This window comes from Danio rerio, chromosome 3 (assembly GCF_052040795.2).
Source record: "Danio rerio strain M-AB ecotype USA chromosome 3, GRCz13ab, whole genome shotgun sequence".
Lineage (NCBI taxonomy): Eukaryota > Metazoa > Chordata > Actinopteri > Cypriniformes > Danionidae > Danio > Danio rerio.
This window is the reverse complement of record NC_141023.1, coordinates 39,188,271-39,207,414: the sequence shown is the minus strand read 5'-3', so window position 1 is coordinate 39,207,414 and position 19,144 is coordinate 39,188,271. Positions and strand designations below refer to the sequence as shown.

Sequence of the window (19,144 nt, the reverse complement as noted above, 5' to 3'; positions counted from 1 at the left end):
AGCTTTCAAAATAAAAGACCTTACAAAACATTGCAAAGGTAGTCGACACACAAACACAAAACAAAATGTTTACAGACAAAATAGGCATACACATTTTTGTTTTATCTTATATCTGTTTTCACACTTATTAATTTAAATTAGGAATTTCCTTGTATTTTCATAGTGAGAGATTTTTTTTGTAATAAAAATACTGTAACTATAAACTCAATATAAATTGATATAGCTGGACAAGACAAATAGCAGTGTCTGATAAGATAGATAGACAGACAGAAAGCCAGACAGGGAGGGAGGGACAGACAGACAGACAGACATATGTAGATGTAAGACCAGTCTTTTAAAATGTAATATCTATGTATTTTTACCCAAAAGTGAGCATTTACTCATCCTTCACTCACACTCAAGTGGTTCCAAACCAGTATGATTTTCTTTTTTTTCTGTTGAACACTATAAAGAAAATATTATAAAGAATGTTAGAAACCGGTGTCTAATTTGACATCTATAGTAGAATAAATACTATGAATGCCAGTTGTTACTGGTCTCTAAGATTTTTCAAAATGATGTATTTTGTCAGACAGAAAAAACAGACTTAAGGAGGTTTGTGACGAATGGATCATGATTAAATGAAGACTTAAAACTACGTCTTTCTGTAGCATTCAAAATTTCGTTAACAACTGTTGTGAAATCTGACAGCTCAAAGTGGACAATGAGGATCTGCCACATGGTTAGTTGGCTTTTCATCATGCCACATGATGAAAGCCAGACACCCCTGATGCTTTTCACACAGAAGTGCAACTCTGTACCTCCATCTAGTGGTTAATAAAACATTTCCATTTTCCACTTGGTTCCTAAAGTTGAACTGACACATCACATAAGGAGAATAAGGGGAAATGAAATTAACATCCTGAAAAGGCAACACAGTCAGCAGACATTTAACCCCAAAAATATTTGCAAAACAAAGAGCGAGGACACACGAACGTCATCGTTAGCCACAAAAAGAGAAATGAAACTTCTTTAGTAATAGAAGAACTAGATATTATTTTAACAGGTCTCACACTCACACACACACACACACACAAACTCGCGCACACACACACACACACACACACACTCGCACTAACACACACTCGCACTCACACACACACACTTGCGCACACAAAATATTTTAAAACCAAAAGAAAAAAAAACAGAATGTCAGGAACATTAACACTTTATTCCCTGATTAGGATTTACAAAGAAGACAATAAATTAAAGCACACATTATAAAAATTCACCAAAAATGATTCAGTCTTTGATGAGATGCAACTTTAGTAAGTCAGAATGTTTTTTTAAAAAATGTTAAAATTGAAAATCAACAGAAATAATAATTAGTCAAATCACTACGAACGACTTTAAAGCACAAAAGGGAATATGGTTATTGTAAATTTCAGGTGTATGAAATCAACACATGATTAGCAAATGTAATTTTTTTCCTGATGCACTCATAAAGAGCAGAAATAATGGTGAACGGGGAAGGCAGCAGCTGCAGAAAAAGCAATTCCCAGACTGTCCCCTACGGTGGCTGTGGCCATCGCAAATTCTCTCTCCCGCTCAACACTCTGTCAAGAAACAAAATACAAGACATAATGCATAAGAAAACATTCACTCGTTGAGTCTAACATCATGCGGCTGAGTTTCTGGGTCTAAACATTCTATCACACCGGTGTCAAACTCAGTTCCTGGAGGGCTGCACCTCTGCACAGTTTAGTTTCAACCCTAATTAAGCACACCTGATCAAACTAATGGAGTCCTTCAGGCTTGTTTGAAACCTACAGGTAAAGCTGCGGTCACACTAGAGTTTGAGCATGCAAAATTCTGTGGTACTGCGCTGCAAAAAGGGACGGGATTAAACAAGATGATTAGACATTTTAAAAAGTTTGCTCCATATTTAAAATTTTTGTCCATAGAGGTCATGTTTTGATCCTCGATGGGTCTCATGCAGTCAAGTGATGTGATTTCCCAGGTCAGGGTTCACCAAGCTTGAACTTTGCAACACAGCAAACTGTGAAACTTGTCGCACAATCTTGCCTTTCCGGTCTGACGCATTTGCGTGCGTATGAATGGAAGTCTATACGGCAGTGGCGCCTGCAGCTGTATGGCTGTACGCACTGTGCGTACCTACCATAAGAGGGCGGGAATTAATGGCGCCTTTTATTATTCATTTGTGACATCATTTAAATTGATTAATAAACAGTATACACTACAGCTGTCTGCTTTTCTATTATTGTGCCAAATCGTTTTAAGAACACTTCAGTACGGTTACGATTGTTTCTCCACTGAGCCTGGAACGGCGCGACACGATTACAAACTGTTCTCGGCCTGGAATTCTCCGCATGGAGACAACCGTGCTGAACTGTGCAGACAGATTCTGTGTGTTGATGCCGCGGTTCTGTTGCCAAGATGACACAGCTGGCTCAGCAGAAGTGCGCTAATTATCAGATATCTACAAATAAACTATACTATATTTAACATTAAAAAAAGATACAGGTCTAAACGATGCAGTTTTGAAAAGGGGTTTTAAACCATAAAGCAGTCTCTGTCAGAGAATTACTGTCCTACCACATTCTTACGAACATATTTTATTTATTAAAATCATTATTTCATTGACTTAGATAAAACCAAGTATAATAAAAATTACTGACTCGTTGTCTAAAATTTTAAAATAATAAAATAGCCTATTATTTTATTTGTGGCAAGAGCTTGAATAATTTAATTGACATCCTGGGCAATGAGACCTTTACTTCGCCTGACTGACTGCGAGTTTATTGCATGCAGCGCTGCATTTGGTAGCACAAAAACTCGCTCTGATCCGGGAGAGAACTTTACCAACAGCTACATGCACTGCTAAAAGACTTTTTTTTTTTGCTACGCATCGAATAAAGACACGCTTAACATCATCAATGTCCACAGTCCTATACATCCTATATCCATGAAACATGAACTTGCAGACTCTTTGAACAACGAGGAAATATAATGTCGGTATTGTTTTTAATAAAAAAAGAAGCAAAAAATGTTTTATAAAAATAAAATGGGCAATTTTCACCATTTTTTTTACAATACAGTTAAAAAAAAGTTGGACATTTATTGGGCCATGTAACGTTTCTGTGTGTGTGTTTTTTTTTTTGTTCTTGGTGATCTTTAATATAAACTGGGTAGCTATGCAAAATATTTTCTAAAATGTCAAGCAGGAATTTGTCTATTGCTTTAATTATGAAGATATATTCATAATTATTAAAATAAATATGTACATAATTAAATTAGATATTTAAATTTAATATTAAAATATTTAAATTAAAATAAATAACATAAATATTAGATAAATATTAAAAAAAAATAAAAAATAAAAATGATAAAAATACAAAGATAAAAAGAGCCGAATTTTGCTAAATTATATAAGTTATATGTTTTTATTTCACTTGATGCATTCGTAACAGCTATCAGAATGAGGGCGGGGCCGTGCTGGATTTGTGTGTACTTTGGAATAAAATCCTGCAATCCCCTGTATAAGGGGAGAAAAGTCTAGTGTGACCGCAGCGTAAATGTGTTGAAGCAGGGTTGGATCTAAACAGTGCAGGGGTGCGGCCCTCCAGGATCTGAGTTTGACACCCCTGATCCATCAGATGCCAAAAGCAAACAAATAGCACTAATACACACTCTCGTTGTGCTTTAATACTCCTGAAAATCATGATCATAAAGCTTATACCCATACCTAATCTCAGATGGTCAGACAGTGATTCATATGTCATTAATCATAAAAATATTGGTGGCTGTGATGCAGCAAGTACAGGCACAGTTGTACCATGATTTTGTAAAATAAATAATTAAATAAAGGAGGTGACGGGTGGGGTGGGGAGAGGGTCAAATCACAAAATCCATTCCAAAGGGAGATATTTAGTTTTAATAATCAGTATTCAAGTACTACAACAAATGGCTCATTTGATCTACAAGTGCTGGTTCCCGGGCTTTATGATTTCAAATATGCTTTTTTAGTCGAGAATGTAGTTGTTTAGATTGCAACTATGCAGTTTATTTGTAAGAATAGTGCCTATTTTAAAATATTTACAATTTCTAAGAGAGCTTGTTGGCGGCCATTAGCCTACCAAAGTGTAGTAGACCAAAGACGGTTGACGTTGTCCATCCACAATTTGGTGCCAGGACCGCATAATAAGCCCTTGCTTTGATTAAAACTGTTCTGTGTTTTCTTGAGCGCGAAGCTAAAAAATGGAAGCCTCACTGTTTTTAATGTGGACCGGATAGAGTCAATAAGAAGCTGCGAATAAGAAGCTGAATTAAGCCTCGTCCCTCCTTAACGCAAACACAACAGCAGTCTGGTAGTGATTGCACTGCATTTTTCGAGGTTAATTATTGTGATATTGTAAAGGTCGCTTAATGTATGATATGCATTGTGCATAAATGTCCCCTTTAAGAAGACTTGTGTGGTTGTTTTACCTTTGAGATGTAAGTTCAGTTCTGGCGAGCTCTGAGGAGAAGTGTGTGATGGTCCCTCCACTGCTGTATCATTCTTTTATTTCAATAATGTAACATTTTATTTTGCGACGGATGTTTGAGTGTGTCTTTCTTATCCTTTTGCCTACTCATTGTCGTTGACTGGCATGTATGTAGACGACAGCACTTGAGAGAAACGCATAAAGGCCTATAGGAAGAGCGAAATGGTTTCTGTCTCCTTTTTTTATTCCCTAAATTCTCCGGGTAAACATTGGGACACCTGGCACCCGTCACAATACCGATGACAACAGAAAAATACTGTAGACTATAATAGACTGTAGGGAGATACATGTGTAGATGGAGGGTAATTCATGTCACGTTCAGCCTTATAATCTTAAAAAGAAGCAAAATTAGATTTTTTGTCATCACTTTAGACATTACGCTATAGAGAATCATTCAAACACTAGCTCTAAAGTGACGTTGGTGAATTAGTAATGGCTTCTGCTGTTCTGACGTCAGCTGCAGATGTGAATGAATGGCAGAAGAAAGTAGTTCTTAATACAAAAGGGTTTCTCTGTGTTTGATTTTCTTTTTTATATACAAGATTGTGCCATCAAACTGTTGTTTAAACATAATATCACACTCGTAGCAGTGTGATATGGCTGTATATCAGCACTGGTGGGACGCTAAGGCACTTGGCCTGCGGCCTCGTGCCAATGAACGCTTCCCTTCAGTGCTGATATACAGCCATATCGCACTGCTACTCGTGTGATATTGCTCATATATATATATATATATACATATACACACATACACACACACAGTTATATTGGGCCTTTGCCAATACTGGAACTAACAGAACCATTTGTAAGTTATGTGAAAAATGTGTTTAATGCAACCCCAAACTGATTCAAGATTTTGTAAAAGAGCATAACAGGATCCCCTTGATACGTGACAAGACTATGTAAACAATTATAACAATTCATAAAGTTTTCTCAATTTAAACAAGTAAATGCTTGAACCCAGAAACAGAAAGAAGCAAATTTATTGATATGAAAGTTAAAAGGTTTGAATGATGTTCACCTACCTCCTCCCTGATGAAAAAGAAGGTATTTACATATGCTGCTCCTCCCAATAGACCCTCAAAGGCAATAATAACAAACACCACAGATATGTTTGGCAAGAACTGGTAATACACCGCGAATACCAACAGAACAGCATTGGCACACTGAGTGAGAAAGAGTAACGCATGTCATGAAAAGGGTTACAAATGTATTAACTACTGTTGTATATGTATGTGTTAGCTCATGCTATCGTGTGTTTTACATCATATTTCACCTGTAAGAGGGACATGAGAAAAATCTTCCTGATTTTAAAACAGAAGAGAGACGTACGCGACACAAACACTCCAATCTGATAAACTGTCTGATACCTGCAGAGGAGAACATGACAACATTTAGATTGAAATAAAGAACATCATAATTCAAGCACACTGGTCTAAAACAGGGCTTTTCAACCTTTTAGGACACACGCCACTTTCTCCACTTTCACTCGCTTGAGTGAAACTGCCGAACTGCAGTTAAAGTCAAAAAATAAAGATGAAACACCAGAAATTACATAAAACTCTGCAGGAAACATGGTTAGCCTGGTGACACAACATTTAAAAAGCACTTCATGTAAACACCTTAATTATTGTCTTATTCAGACTAAGGCAAATAACTAGATTACTGATGTCCATGTAAACGTAGTCAGTAGTGTCTTTAAAGTAAGTGAAAGATCCAGAAGGGAAGATTTGATTCAAAAGGGCACTTTTTGCAACCCAGGCTCATTCTGAAAACATTTCTGGAGAGCACCAAATACATCCTAGGAGCTACATTTTTTTGCAGTTTTTGTTTTTGTGAATCCACTAGAGGCCACTGTGTATGCTAATTAGATCTCAAATTTCTCTTGCGAGTGCCATTTGCGTCTGCTCTTCTCACTTAAATCCACCAGAGGCCGCTGTCTGACTGACTGACTGACTAATCGACTGACCCACCCTCCTTCTTCCCTAAACCCAACCAATAGTATTTTCTAAAGGACCGATTGACCTGCTAAAAAAAATAAAAAAAATAAATAAAATTTCCAAAAAAGAAAAGCCCTTGCCTGATTTTTACCACATTTTCAGATTTTACCACATTCTTACTCTGTTTTTTTCTTGTTTATTTTATTTTTTGGATTCTGTTTTTGACGCACCCACTTTCTGGAAATGTACTTTACCGGACTCGAACCCAGTCAAGCGAGAAAACCAACCATACAGAGGTAAGCGGTCAGCTGGTAAGTGCAAAAAGAAATGGCATCATAACACCCCGTAGCGATCTTTTAAAGATAAAATGTAGCCATATGTACTTCTGGCTACATAATTTGCAATCTCCAGAAACGTACATAGAGCTACATTTTCAGAATAAGTCTTTGTTGACTTTTTGTCAGATGGCTCACCAGTTTTACTTTTTTTCCCCCTTAATAATTATAAAAAGCACCCGGTCCATTTTATTTGTACATTAACTCTACAAGTGACAGTTAGCTGTGGACCTAAAGTTAACCAGATTCACTCTAGTGATCGTATAAAAATAGTCATCATAATTTACTCGAGTGCACACCTCGAATTCTCACACCCCTCTTAATACACCCCACAGGTTGAAAACCCCTGGTCTAGAACATTCATAAAAGTGCATTTTTGATGTTCCCTTAAAGGTTCACAAAACCCTCAAGTACTTTTTTGAGATTTTAATAGATTTGTGTGTGTTGAGCATCAGTTAAAACAATGTTAGCACCTGTCAGCTTTAATTGTGGGAAAAACTGGACAATTTTGCTTTTGTTAGCTAATTTCATCTTCCGGGATTAAAATAATTTTTGTGGTGGGATCAAAATCGGTGACGCATGGCACACAGTATTTAGCTGTTCATGAAGGGTCATATGTGTTTGTTTCCATGATCCACAGGGTTTTGTTTCATGTTTTTCTCTGCGATGCCGTCAGGGCCAATACAGCAAAGCTGTTTGTGTCCAGCAAGCATTTTTGTCAGGAGAGCAGTATGAGAGGTGGAGTATGCTGTCTTTTATCAGGAGTTCGTGCAGATTTAGACACATCGCCGTGCTGCTGTGTTTGCCTAAATCTTCAAGATTACCAACAGGGCTAATGGTTAAAATAGACAGGGCAGGAGACCTGCAGCACTGAGTCTGCATTCAGACCTATGATTCAGACCCGGGGATTGAGGGAAACGTCCTCATTTATAGTGTTTACATGAACATGAATATCTTTATAATGATATAAATTGTGGTTGTCTGTATATGAAATTACGAATAACAAATGTAGCAGGGCATAAAATTACTGTTTATTTCTTTGCATTTTAACTTTATAAACTATAAAATCCTGCGTCTCCTCGCGGTTTGCGTCTCATTTTGTGAACTAACTGACAACAGTTGTTCGCTGCCCTCCTCCCCTGCTGGCCACGCCCACTCCTGCCCTTTGCTCGCGGAGCTCCACACCCATTATGATGCATCTTTTTAAATAATACAATTCTGAGGTAGACCTAAACCGAAAGAGGGGGGTGTCATGACCCTTTAAAAGGATAGTTCACCAAAAAAGTATTCTGTCATCATTTCCCCATGTTGTTTCAAATATCCCATCCCATTATGTCTTCTGTGGAACACAAAAGAAGATATTTTGAGAAATGTCTTGTGTGTTTTTATTCTTTTGTCAATATAACAGAAGTCAAAGAGTACCAAGACTTTTTGTTCATTAACATTCTTCAAAATATCTTCCTTTGAGTTGCACAGAGAAGATAGTCAGTCATACAACTCTAAAGCTGCATGAGGATACATTAAATAATAATAAAAGGAAACACTACCAGGATAAAAATGTGTTTTATGACTGAGACTGGATCTTTTTTGCAGCATTACGGCACAAAGAACTTTTCTCTTGAGGACATTATTATAGGGCATTATTTATACAGCTTTTATACATTTTAATAATTCTGTCTTATAATTACTACTAAATACATTTTTATTTAAAGTATCTTTACCCATATCTCTTTTTTTTCTATTAATTGATGCATTTAAAAAAATGCTCTAGCAAAAGTTATTTTACAATTAAAGGCCTTTTTGGATAAATATATACTTTGGTTAATCAAGGACACATTCAATTAATAAAAAGTTACAGTTATGACATTTACAATATTAGAAAATATCTCTATTTTACATAAATGCTGTTTTGCTGAATGTTTACTTTCTCAAAGATCACAAACATTTTACACTGTCCGCAAAAGCATTAATCAGGTAATGCTTTTTTAGATTAATAATAATACATTTCACATTAAATTTGGAATAATGATTTGATTCTGAAGACTTAAAATAATAAAATAATTACCAAGATTTACCAAAGAAAATTATTTGGAAAAGTAAATATTTTAAGTGTTATATTATACAACATCACTGAATTTCTTATCAAATGAATCTATTAATTTAGACCCCAAGGTACATTAGTAGTGCAACATTACTAATAGTTGTGAAGGAAATTTTTAATAAACAACATATTTTTGTCAAATGCAGACAGCAGCTAAGCTCTTTTGTACTGGTCAAGGCCAAAGTCACACACATTGTAACACTCTTAGTCAGGAGTTAGGAAAGCACAACAAGATCATTTTTTTCCCACCAGAAGCATATCTTTTCTGGAGTTTGGCACATATTTGAGTGTGCGTGCACTGAGGGGTTTAAATCCGAAAAAAAAACAGGTGTAACACGTGTCATCCTGTAGGAATATTTTAATACTAAACAATTTCCTATTTTAAACTACTTTTTTGCTTTGCTCTACCCCTGACTGACTGAAGTCTAGCCTGATGATATGATGTCTTACCAGCGATATTGTTCAGCGTGTGAAAGTCTGGAGTCAGGAAAGTAGAGTAGCTCCATCTAATGAGAGATGAATGAATTTATAGTGAGTATTATTGCTGTATTGCTGTTTTACTGTTAATTTCTGATAGAGAAAACACTCACCAGTCCTTGGTTGATGAAATACTCAGCAAAGTAAACCAAAGCAAGAGGAAAAATAAACTTCAACAGACCCTGAAAAAAAACACACGTGTAAGAGCACAAACAAAAGAACTAGACTATAAAGTATCTATCTCTGTTTCCAATCAAAAGCTGCGTAAATATTGTAATGTATTGGATAAAATATTTGCTAATAAATTACTCTTTTGATCCCATGTTCAAGAGAATAAAACAGTAATTTCCTAAAAAAATATAGCATGATTTATGACTAATAAAAATTAATGTTTATACAAGCTAAGAAGCCATTTTAGATTTTTTTTTTGTCCAAGGTAAACAAACGTCGCACCTTTAAGTGAAAGACAACACATATTATCACACACAGTAACACACTCACTCATTTCTTCATTCATTTGTATTGAGTAACAGTTTTATACATTATAAATAAACATTTAAAGAACTGAATAGAAGCAAAAACTAACTTGGTCACTCAAACATTTGTGCAAATTAAAATCACATCTTGGTGTTTCCATTCAATGTTTATGTAATATAAAATGGACAAAATAAGATGTGGACCGAAACATAGCTAATAAAGAACATTTTAATTGTGCTGGGCACATAAAAGGTGTTTAATTGAAAATAAGGATACTAACTGAATTTAGATGTTTAAAACGCAGCCCTAAAGCAGGTCTGTGTCTGATCAGAATTCAGCGTTTAAAGATGTTATACTGCTTTAAACAGTAAACGGAAAAGTCAAAACATTTATCGTTTAAACATATAAAGATAAAGAGATTTTAGATTTGGTTTCTGTGCCGCCTTTGCTGTGTAAAGATGCCTCAATACAACTATTGCAAACAAGGATCACATGCAAATTCATTGCAAGTAAGCATCATATGACTAACTGGATATGCCTCGTGTTACCTCAGTAATTGTATAATGACTTAATATAACAATATTACAGAGATACAGTTATTGGAACATGTGAAGCATAAGCCTGTGGGATTTACAGTTGATTTTCAGAATTATTAGCCCTGCTGTTAAATTTGAATTATTTCATGTTTTCTCAATTTCTGTTTAACATAGAGAAGATAATAGTTTTGATAACTAATTTCAAATAACTGATTTATTTTATCTTTGCTATGTTGACAATAAACAATATTTTACTAAATAGCTTTCAAGACATTAGTATTCAGATTAAAGTAAAATTTAAATGGGTTGACTAGCCAAGTTAGGGTAATTAGGCAAATCATTGTATAACAATGGTTTGTTCTGGAACTAATGGAAAATATTACTTAATGAGGGCTAATAATATTTACCTTAAAATTATTTTAATGGCTTTTATTCTAACCAAAATAAAACAAATAAGACTTTCTTCAGAAGAAAAAAATATTATAGGAATTACTGTGAAAAATTCCTTGCTCTGTTCAACATAATTTGGAAAATATTTAAAAATTTATAAAGAAACACTTTTTTAACAGCTCATACGCAAAGATGGCAAAAGTACACACATGCTTTACTCAAGAAGCAGTACAGATGCTCATGTTTAAAAAGACTACACTTTTGTACTCAAGTAATAGTAAAGAAGTATGGCCTCGGCAACGCAGTAGGCAGTAGTTATTACTGGCAATCGCAAGTTTAGCCACATTACTCCTATCCGGTGCTCCCTAAATTGGTTGCCGATATGTTTTAGAATTGAGTTTAAAATTGTAATGTATGTTTTTAAGGTTTAAAATGGCCTAGCTTCAACTCATCTGTCGAATCTTATCAATGTTAGGATATCTAAAAGATGACTGAGGTCATCAAACCAAAAAATGCTAGTTGTTTCCAGATCCATATTGAAAAAAGGAGATTGAGTCTTCTCAGAAGTAGGTCCTAAAATGTGGAATGGGTCACCTATGTCCATTAGAACAATTTCCAATCAATCTTTGTTCAGAGGGAAACTTTAACTACACATTCCAGAAAGAGCTTTTAAATTGGGAGAAAACTGATCCTATTGTACCTATCTGGTGCCTTGTTATTTATCGGTGATGCTTTTTGGTATGTTGGATGTATTCTATGTTGTTTTATCTCTCTTTGTTTTTAGGTTTGTACAGCACAATGCTCAAATGATATTTTCATTCAAGCCGAAAAAAAAAAACTTAATCCACGAAGCAGGTCTAACCTTAATGATGTATTTTTTCTCAGTGAAGGTCAGGGGTCCGATGTGTTTGTCATCTATCAGAAACAAGAATACACAGGCAGTACAGTCATTCGAACAGACACCATACACATCATCATATTGAAAATAAGATACAAGCAACAAATTCCACATACCTTGATCTTCCAGAGCTGGTTCAGAGTCCTCATCTGTATCCGTGTCCTCCTCAATTAAAGCTCGTCTCTCCTCAGAGTTCAGCCCTCTGGAAAGGCTCTGACTAACCTCGGGGCATCTCCACTGTGGAAATGAGTGCGGAAACACCAGGAGGACAAAATAGCTGAAAGGAAACGATGCAGTTTATGTGCTTGTGTTCAAATGTGATATACAATCTAGTAGGCTGAGAAAATTCTGCTGACCTAACAGCCAAAATAACAGGGACCACCAGCATGATCCATAGAGTAACTTGTGGGGTCAGGCCAGCCTGTGTTAATGCAGAGTAGAGTAAAGCTCCAGCGACTCCTGCTGCCCCTGTGCCGGACCCCCAGCCACTTAACACGTCACTAAAAAGATGGAAACACAAATGGAAAGCATTGAGAAACAGTGAATTTATAAATGAGCAAAAGAAAAAGTGCTCAGCTCAATATAGCATATCAACAATGTATAGTTTAAACTCAAAGGTCTGAAAACACTTGACAGGGATACATTTATATTTTTGGGTGAACAATTTCTTTAAACTGTGTTTGTAAAAATGGAATATGTATGCTAACAGTGAGTGTTTTGTGCTCATCAAGTATTTTAATTGACCAAACATACACAATATATGATGAAATTTTACTTACTGATCTATTTGCATATACAGTCTTATGCAAAATTTTAGCCACCTCTTAATAGTGTTTCTCAACCACGTTCCTAAAAAACCACCAACACCACATGTTTTGGATGTCTCCTTTGTCAGTCACACCCAATACAGGTCTTTCAGTCTGTGTTAATGTGTTGATGATCTAAATCAGATGTGTTTGGTTAAGAAGACATGGAAAATATGCAGAGCTGGTGGTCCTCCAGGAACGTGGTTGAGAAACACTGCCCTAGTAAATAACAAATTTTGGTGATTTTTTCTAATTGACATAGTATATCTTAGAAATGATAAAAAAGCACAATATTTTCAGCAAACATTTATGCATAGTTGCTAGTTTTTTTTATTCATAGTTAAATCTGTTATTTATCAAGGGGTGGCAAAACTTTTGTATAAGACTGTATTTTAAAATGTAACATATTTTTTTTGATTGAAAGCTGAATTATCAGCAACATTACTGCAGTCTTCTGTGTCAGAAATCCTTCTAATATGATTATTTGTCACTATAAAATTCATTTATTACTTTTATCAATGTTGAAAAAAGAGATTCTTAAGAACACCATTTAGTTTAGCATTAAATAATCTGATTTTATGCATCCACAGAATATCCTCACAACCTGCTAAATTTGATTGAAAATAAATACATAAAAATCACCATCAATATACACAACTAAATTCTACATCTCTCAGTCATAATACAGTTAGATTGAAGCTTGCTTATTGGGCTTTTATATTTCGATCAAAATTACACAATAATAACTGTCCATTTTTCATCTTAATCCCTACTTTTTTTTTTTAGGAGTCATCCCAAAATGGAATGAACTGTAATGAAAATAACTAATTCATTTATAAGAAAGTCCCTTTTATGCAAGTCATTTCACTTAGCGGGCATCTTTGAAACACCTCTCGGGCAGTATACTCGGGCATTCTGTCTGAATGGGAAAACATCAAATTCTCCAAAACTGCTTGAAAAGCTTACAATTCAATTCCATATTAGGAACCACCAATAAAATTAAACAACAACAGTCCCTTTAGTTTCATTTCTAAACATCCAAATTATACAAAACCTGCAGAAACTCATTTCTGGCCCGAGCCCCTCCACCGGAGTATCGTCAGTCTATAGCGACTGATGATTGGCTGTTGTACTAGAAGGTGGGCTTTATTCGCTATATAGCGATCGATGATTGGCTCATGTACTAGTAGGCAGGGCTTTACTCACCATTACCAAAGAGCATAGAATCACCAAGAGGCAACACTATAGTGCAATTTGGGAGCCATTATGAAATGAAAATTCCAATAGAAAAACAATATATTATAAGTCTGTAAAATAAACTGTTGAAAGTGCTGATGATTGTAATAGTAAGTGTTGTATTGTCGTATTTCAGTTTGTATCTCAGCTTTAATGCGTCTTTAAATAAATAAATAAAAGCAAAGCAGAAGTCTGCCAGCAATAAGATCCAATAGACAGCAGATCGCTTTCACACCAAAATGGCGGAATCCGGGGCTGTTGCTGGGCGCTGCTGGTCATTCTAAGCTCTTTGCCATTGTTCACCGTTACACTTTTCCCCATTCAAAAAGATACAAGTGACATGTCTCGTGCTTTCTAGAGTCTTTGTTTATAGATATTACAAATTTTGTTCCAAGAAAAGAGTTGCAGCTGGCAGGGCATCGCTGCGTAAAACATATGCTGGAATAGTTGGCGGTTCATTCCACTGTGGTGACCCCTGATAAATAAGGGACTAAGCCGAAGGAAAATGGATGAATAATTAATACAATTTTTTTATACTAAATAATAATGATTATTATAATTTAATTAGTGAATACTCAGCCAAAACAACAATGTCCCCACTTGAATAAATGAATGGGTTTGTTAGATGCTCTACCTGCTGAAAAACACTGAGAGCGAGAGGAAGGAAAGTTCTCCCAATCCTGAACTAACACTTGCAAAGATGACACCTGAGAAAAGATTCACAACATTAATCAGATATCATGTGCCAATTTTTAAGAAGAACACAAACACACATGCTCATTACCAATTATGCTCATCGATATTGTTGATGAAAATGACACCATCAGGAAGCTGACTACTGCCGTAAAGAAACACACCAAAACACGGAATCTGTTTACAGTAAAGAGAGAAAAGAAAACATCATCATCAATTTAGGAACAATTTTATCTGCTTTTTTTCTCTTGAATTCAATAGAACTGCACTGCAAATAATGCTTTTCATACTTTTTTGTCTTGTTTCTAGTCCAAATATCTAAAAATCCTAAATCAAAATGTATTTTGATTTATGTTGTCTTGTTTTAAGAAATAATATCTAGGCCTGTCACAACAATAAATATATCGACTTATCGCACAACACATGGACATTACCTCAATCATCTTTTGGTGAGGCAATCTACACTCGCCGGCCACTTTATTTGGTATACCTTACTAGTACTGGGTTGGACCCCATTTGTCTCCAGAACTGCCTTAAACCTTCGTGGCATAAATATAACAAGGTCCTGGAAATATTCTTCAGAAATTTTTATCCATATTGACATGATAGCATCACGCAGTTCCTGCAGATTTGTCGGATGCACATCCATGATGCGAATCCACCACATCCCAAAGGTACTCTATTGGATTGAGTTCTGGTGACTGTGGAGGCCATTTGAGCACAGTGAAGTCATTGTCATGTTCAAGAAACCAGTCGGAGATGATTCGTGCTTTATGATATGGCACATTAAGTAGCCATACACTGTGGTTATAAACCCTAGAGATGGTTGTGCGTGAAAATTCCAGGAGATCAGCTGTTTCTGAAATACTTCGACCAGCCCATCTGGCACCAACAACCATGCCACATTCACTTAAATCACCTTTCTTCCCCATTCTGATGCTCGGTGTGAACTGTAGCAGATAGTCTTGACCATGTCTATATGCCTAGATGCATTGAGTTGCTGCAATGTGATTGGCTGATTAGAAAAGATTAGAAATTAGAGCAGGTAGACAGGTGTACTTAATAAAGTGGCTGGTGAGTGTATTTCGCTCGTACATAAAAAAAACATTCAAACAACATTTTAGCTGATTGTGCAACATCTGTATCTCTAATGGAGGTGTCGGTGTCAGTATGGCTAAAAAACACCATAGTATTTACTGTAGATGACTTGTATTTACTAGTATTTAGTATTTACTTTAAGTGATAGCATATTTTCATGTGGATGTCTGACAACTGAAAATAGATCTGGTAGCAGATATCACAGGCTCTGTTACTGTTTTGCTTTGTGCTTTTTTGTTAAGATTTATTATTTATTTGTTTAGAATATATGCATTTTCATATTCTGATTCCAATGCCTGATTATTAAATTGTTAAAATGACTATAATTGACCCTAATTATTGTGTTAAGCTGCTTTGGGATGTTTGGGTCTTGGGGTGGGACTTGTGTTAAAACTAAAAAAATAAAATAAAATAGAAAGAAGGAAACTTTTATGTTTATTGTTGTATTGTATGTATTCTTTCAATATCAAAAAATGATAACACAGCAATAATTTTAAAACAATACTAACAATCAACTCACATCATTATAAAAACATTTTATAAGGAGTTCCTCCAAGTGCCATCTGAAATTTTCTTCTAGAATGAGCATTTTTCACAAACTCCTGTGTGTTCAGTAAATCCACTTTTATGGCAAAAAATAGGCTCTTTGCGTTGCCTGATGTGAAGTTACTGAACAAAAATATTGGATGGTTTTGGGTAATACTTGGAGATTTTTGCATCTGAACTCTCAAATCTAAAACAATTTTAAAAACATCCCTCAGCACTTTGAGTAAACTTGTTTCCTTGTGGCATTTCAAACATTAGATTACAGCAGAATTCACTTTATGTTAAACAATCTTAAAATATTTAGTAAAACAGTAGTTCTCAAATCTTTTATTTCCCTAAGTCCCTTTGATTTTTCCAGTTGTTTGTGATTTACTTGATAAGAATGGATCGTTTATACTCCCAATTCCTACCCAATAAAATATTAAAACATAAAAAAGGGAAAAGGGGAAAAAACTCAAATTAAATAAAATATTTTTAAGAATAAAATATGATGTGTTCTTTAGAAGAGTGTACTTGCATTATAATGCTATTACTCTCATTCTAGCATTATATAATAAGTGGCATAAAATGGTCTTAAAATGACAATAATATAGTTTATAACAATATATTTTGGTTCGATATATTGCATAACAAAAAATATATTGAGACACGTCTAATAATATATACAAAATAAGTGAGTTTTTCCTTAAAACAAGCAAAATAATCTGTCTATGAGGTAAGAAAATAATCTTATGTCAAAAGAAAAAAACAAGATTATTTTTAAAAAGTTTGTTGATTTAATAATTATTTGATAATTGGACTAGAAACTAATCTAAGTAAGAAAAACATAGCAGAGTGTTCATTTAACTGAAAAACATCAGACTTTGTCCCTTTAAGTTTAAGAACAGTTTTGCCATTGATTTCAGTGTCAATCCATCTCTTATCACAACACTACATTATTTGCATTTAAAGCTACATGGCTAAACCTGTTCATATTTAAGCAGTTAGACCTCAAATAAAGAAGTGCTTGTCAACTTACCCATAAGGCACTTTGTGTATGTAGAAAGGCGCTGTGAGTTTGATTAATAGGGTGGGTAGGATATCAGCCAACAGCACAGCCTAGAAAGAGAGACAAAACAAAAGTCTCATTATTCCCTAATCAAATATTTGCCCTCATACGACAAGGCAACATGACAGACAAGCGTATAAATGAACAGGGTAAATGAAAAATGTAAGTGAAATACAAAGGCACTTAGGGAAGACAGACTTACAGCAGTGGACACAGGATTGCAGTCATAGCGACTGCTGTTGCTACTGTTCCTGAATTCTATGTTAGTCCCATTTGGAGCTGGACTCTAGTGAGTGAACCGAACAAAAGCATCAATAGTCACACAAGTCAAAAACAAGTACAGTTTAGCATAGTTCAGTCTAGAGTGCATACAATTTATTTTATTTATTAATATTTTTGTATTAATACATTTAATAAACACTTTATTACGCTGCTGTCTGGATTACTTGATTGGTTAGTAGCAACATTCCAAGGTACAGTATGTTATCCCAAGATAACAACGACTAAATAACCATATCTACCAACATTCCCATTTATCTGGGGATTCTCCCATATTTCAATAATTTTCTGTTGTTTTCTGCAAAATAAAGTTTTTTTGTTGAAATGCCTTAGTTATTTTGTGGAAAAAGTGTTCTGGTAGCAAGGTATTGACGGGACAAAAACTCCTTCAACTGTTGAGCATGACATTGCCTTGCTGTTCATGACATTATTTCAGAATTGTTCAATTATATGTAAATTGTTCTCTAATTTTGATCGCCAGTGTGTGTGTGTGTGTGTGTGTGTGTGTATATATATATATATATATATATATATATATATATATATATATACATACACATATATATATATAAATATATATATATATATATATATATATATATATATATATATACATATATACATATATATATATATATATATATATATATATATATATATATACATATATACATATATATATATATATATATATATATATCCATGTTATACTTTATTTTGCAATCTCACTGTCAAAATGAACCAATGCATGTAAGTACTGTATAATACTAATTAAATGAGTGTATTATATTTGGATTGGACTTTTCATGACGGTTAGGTTAAGCTGCATGTAATTATCCAAAATGTATTGTTATTACTGTACTAAATAAATTTGTGTCACCGTGTATTGGTATTTACTACAGTGTAGAATTGATCCAGCTTTATTTTTAAAGGAAAATGAAGAAGTTGTGAAACATTTTAAAGAAATTTAGTCCTGAGCAATAAAAACACAATGCTCAGAGGTTTCTTACAGGTGCTGTTGTGTTTTGAGACTCTTGTTTCTGTAAGATGTCATGTGCTGCGCTCAGCATCACCACATATGCAAAGTTATTGCAAAGCCCCAGCAACCTAAACAGAGATAATACAGATTAGTTTACATATCATATCACTTAATGCAATGTTGACAGAAGATTGACTCAACGTTACCAGAACGCAACACAATTCCTCCAGCGTTGACAACGACCTGAAGACACACACAGATACACACATTTTCAGCCTAAATTATGAATAATAAAATACTGTTAAAATGTCGTTAAAGCATCTTACCTAAGGTGTCAGATGTACTGGCAGTGACAGAATTGACTGATCGATCCATTGCGACTTTCACAGGAGAAATTTGTCACATAGAGAAAACTTAAAGTCTCTCGCTGAGGCAAGTTTAAACGCAGTCAGTCATAAACACTGTAGATTCATGACAGCGGTCATCGTGTATGATCATCGCTCATCTGCGGTGTTTTATGTCGAATCAACAGAAAGGTGTTACTCTCTTCCACTTTCATCCCCTCAAATGCTTGACAGTCGAACGCAGTAATCACAGCAGCAGTCCGTGCGGCACAGAAATACATCCGACCGAGCGCACTGCAATGGCGAGAAAGGTAAATAGTTCCCAGCAGCACTACTGTGATATCATATTATGCAATGCAAATCTATTGGTTGTTACTGTCCTAAGACAAATTAAAACTAGGCAACAAACACTTAAAA

General features: G+C 34.9%; 1 protein-coding gene across 1 annotated transcript; it reads right to left on the bottom strand.

The window, feature by feature from the left end:
• Window positions 1-1,191: 1,191 nt before the first annotated feature.
• Window positions 1,192-18,940, bottom strand: cln3 (CLN3 lysosomal/endosomal transmembrane protein, battenin). The gene is given in 15 exon segments (NM_001007306.1): window positions 1,192-1,595; window positions 5,570-5,710; window positions 5,821-5,914; window positions 9,371-9,426; window positions 9,511-9,579; window positions 11,663-11,715; window positions 11,815-11,975; window positions 12,055-12,198; window positions 14,375-14,447; window positions 14,525-14,610; window positions 17,096-17,175; window positions 17,328-17,411; window positions 18,415-18,511; window positions 18,590-18,626; window positions 18,710-18,940. Coding segments are annotated over 15 exon segments (1,341 nt in total). The 5' UTR covers window positions 18,759-18,940; the 3' UTR covers window positions 1,192-1,478.
• Window positions 18,941-19,144: the final 204 nt, after the last annotated feature.